The 2500-nt window shown below is 49.7% G+C and overlaps 1 protein-coding gene across 1 annotated transcript in view; it reads right to left on the reverse strand.

The window, feature by feature from the left end:
- LOC111672457 (receptor-type tyrosine-protein phosphatase-like N) overlaps nt 1-2500 on the reverse strand; it is an 18166-nt gene that overhangs the window by 4621 nt on the left and 11045 nt on the right. Inside the window, exons 13-17 of the mRNA XM_023429885.2 lie at nt 1588-1797; nt 1128-1418; nt 904-1051; nt 735-825; nt 483-540 (exon numbers count right to left, since the gene is read on the reverse strand). Coding sequence (XP_023285653.1) covers nt 483-540; nt 735-825; nt 904-1051; nt 1128-1418; nt 1588-1797 — 798 coding nt within the window. The remainder of the gene's footprint in view (nt 1-482; nt 541-734; nt 826-903; nt 1052-1127; nt 1419-1587; nt 1798-2500) is intronic.

Consider the following 2500-nt stretch of genomic DNA (forward strand, 5'->3'; position numbering starts at 1 on the left):
CATCATCAATCACAACAGCATCAATCACAACAGCATCAATCACAACAGCATCAATCACAACAGCATCAATCACAACAGCATCAAACACAACAGCATCAATCACAACAGCATCAGATAAAAGCAGGGGGTTATGGGTAGGGAAACAATGAGGGACTGACATTTTAATGACTCGTTAAAGTTGTGACTGAAGTTGTTTCACAGCTGAATCCTGCTGCTAAAAGAACCAACACACCTGTGCTTTTGTTTCTGTGACGCTCGCGTGACGTGATGATGTAGTAACGTAGTAATATAACACAACACAACATATTGTAACCTAGTAACGTTACTTAACATAATGTAGTAACATAGTATTTTATAGTAAATTTTAATGTAAGAAGGAAAACAAAGGAGGTTGTGGAAATTTGAATTTCAAAGAGGTAATTGTAACGTAACGTAGTCACGTAATATATAGCTTTTTAATTAAAACCCCAGTCAGCGCTCACCTGCCAGAAGTCAGAGATGGTGTGGGACAGAGGACCCTGGGTGGCGATGTAGCCCTGTCTCTTATACACATCTGGCGGGAACTTACTATGGTGCTGGCGTTGATGTAGTCAGAGCCTGTCTCTTATACACATCTGGCGGGAACTTACTATGGTGCTGGCGTTGATGTAGTCAGAGCCTGTCTCTTATACACATCTGGCGGGAACTTACTATGGTGCTGGCGTTGATGTAGTCAGAGCCTGTCTCTTATACACATCTGGCGGGAACTTACTATGGTGCTGGCGTTGATGTAGTCAGAGCGTGAAGGGTTGATCTCGGCTTTCAGCTTCACCCTGGAGTGATCGTCTGGAGGACAGTGTCAGGTTATTAGTATTATTGATGATGTTTTTAATGATGTTAACATTAACACGGGGCTGGACTCACAGGGTACAGAGTCGGGACAGCGGTTCTTCTTGGCGTTGGCGTCGCTCTGAGCCACAGAGACGACGCTGGGCTCCGCCTGGTAGGAACACAGAGCCTCCCACTCCTTCATCAGACGGTCCTTGTTCCTCAGGTGATCCTCCATGTACGCCTTTAGAAACGAAAGTGAACAACTTAACTTTGCCCAGTTAGACTAAGTGTGAGCGCAGTGTGTGTCAGGGACTGACCAGTATCATGTGACCGGTGGAGATGTCCATGTTGGCCTGCGCCGGCTCCTCGCACCATGACGGCGTGCTGCTGTGGGAGCTGGGACTGGGCTGGGCTCCGTCGCTGAACTGGGACGACACGCTGCTCACCCTGGAGTCCGCACCTCCGCCTCCTGCTGCTCCCGCTCCCCCAACGCCAGCAGCCCCTCCTCCACCTCCACCACCTCCGCTCCCTCCTCCCACGGCGCCCAGGGCGGCGGCTTCCAGGCGTCCGAAGGCGCCTTTGGAGGCCATGTGCTGGCGACACAGGTCCTGGTGAGCCAGTTATGCATGCATCACGTTGGTACACTGCTGTCCTCTAGTTTTTACATCACAGATCATGTTCATTCACTCTTCTTTCAGCGCCGTCTCCACGAGTGAAAGGTTTTTACTGTAACTTCCTCAGTACCAGAAACTATGACAGGATATCTCTCCCTCTCACCTGGTACTCCTGGTGGCTGAAGCCGCCTCCCTCCGGTCCCAGGCCCAGCTTCTTCGCTGCCAGGCGGTGAGCGTGGTGACGCAGGCAGGCGATGGTCATGGCTGCCACCAGGATGCCACCGATGCACGCCATGGCCACCAGAGTGGCAAACAGCCAGCGGGAGCCGGGCTGGACTCGGGTCGCCAGGGGCAAAGATTTCCCATCATTCCTCTGTGGCAGGAAAAAACAAAAAGGGATGGATCAGTGGCTTTTTTCATTTAAACGACAAGTTCACAACAACCTCGGTTTTCTCTCCTTCCCTCTCCCTTTTCGTCCCCCCCCCCCCATGAATTGTCTCTCTTGACCTTTCAGACCTCCTTCCTCTCCGTGGGCCTCAGGAATGTGAGGCACATTCTCGCTGTGTGTGTGTGTGTGTGTGTGTGTGTGTGTGTGTGGTATCTGACGGACATTAAGGTTTAACCGGGGGGGGGGGGCACTTCACCTGCGATCATAAAGAGGCCCCATTAGAGTTCAGTGGAAGAAGACAGAAAACAACATGGATGACCAGGCTGCATGTGGTTGAAGGAAATACATGTAATATTCATAATATTAATAAATAAGTTTCATTACAATCTCTATATGAATATTATAAAGATCAGATCCTAAAAAATGGACATCAAGCACAGAAATATGACGCTCAGTATCTTCAGTGTCAGACACTAAACTGTGAAAGAATTGAACTGTGTAAAGGTCACTCGTCATTATTGGAGCTTTATATAGACGCTCACCTCCGTTCACAGGTAAGACGTCACCTCGTCGGGATCAGCTGCTGAAATAAACTCACCAAACGAAGAGAGCTTCCTCTCCTCTGAGCTGCTGCTGCTGCTGCTGCTGCTCACATGGACCCGGCAAATACCAGGAACTAAGAGTCAAG

This window comes from Seriola lalandi, unplaced genomic scaffold (assembly GCF_002814215.2).
Source record: "Seriola lalandi dorsalis isolate HSWRI2012SDOR001 ecotype SW California unplaced genomic scaffold, Sedor1 jcf7180002054899, whole genome shotgun sequence".
Classification (NCBI taxonomy): Eukaryota; Metazoa; Chordata; class Actinopteri; order Carangiformes; family Carangidae; genus Seriola; species Seriola lalandi.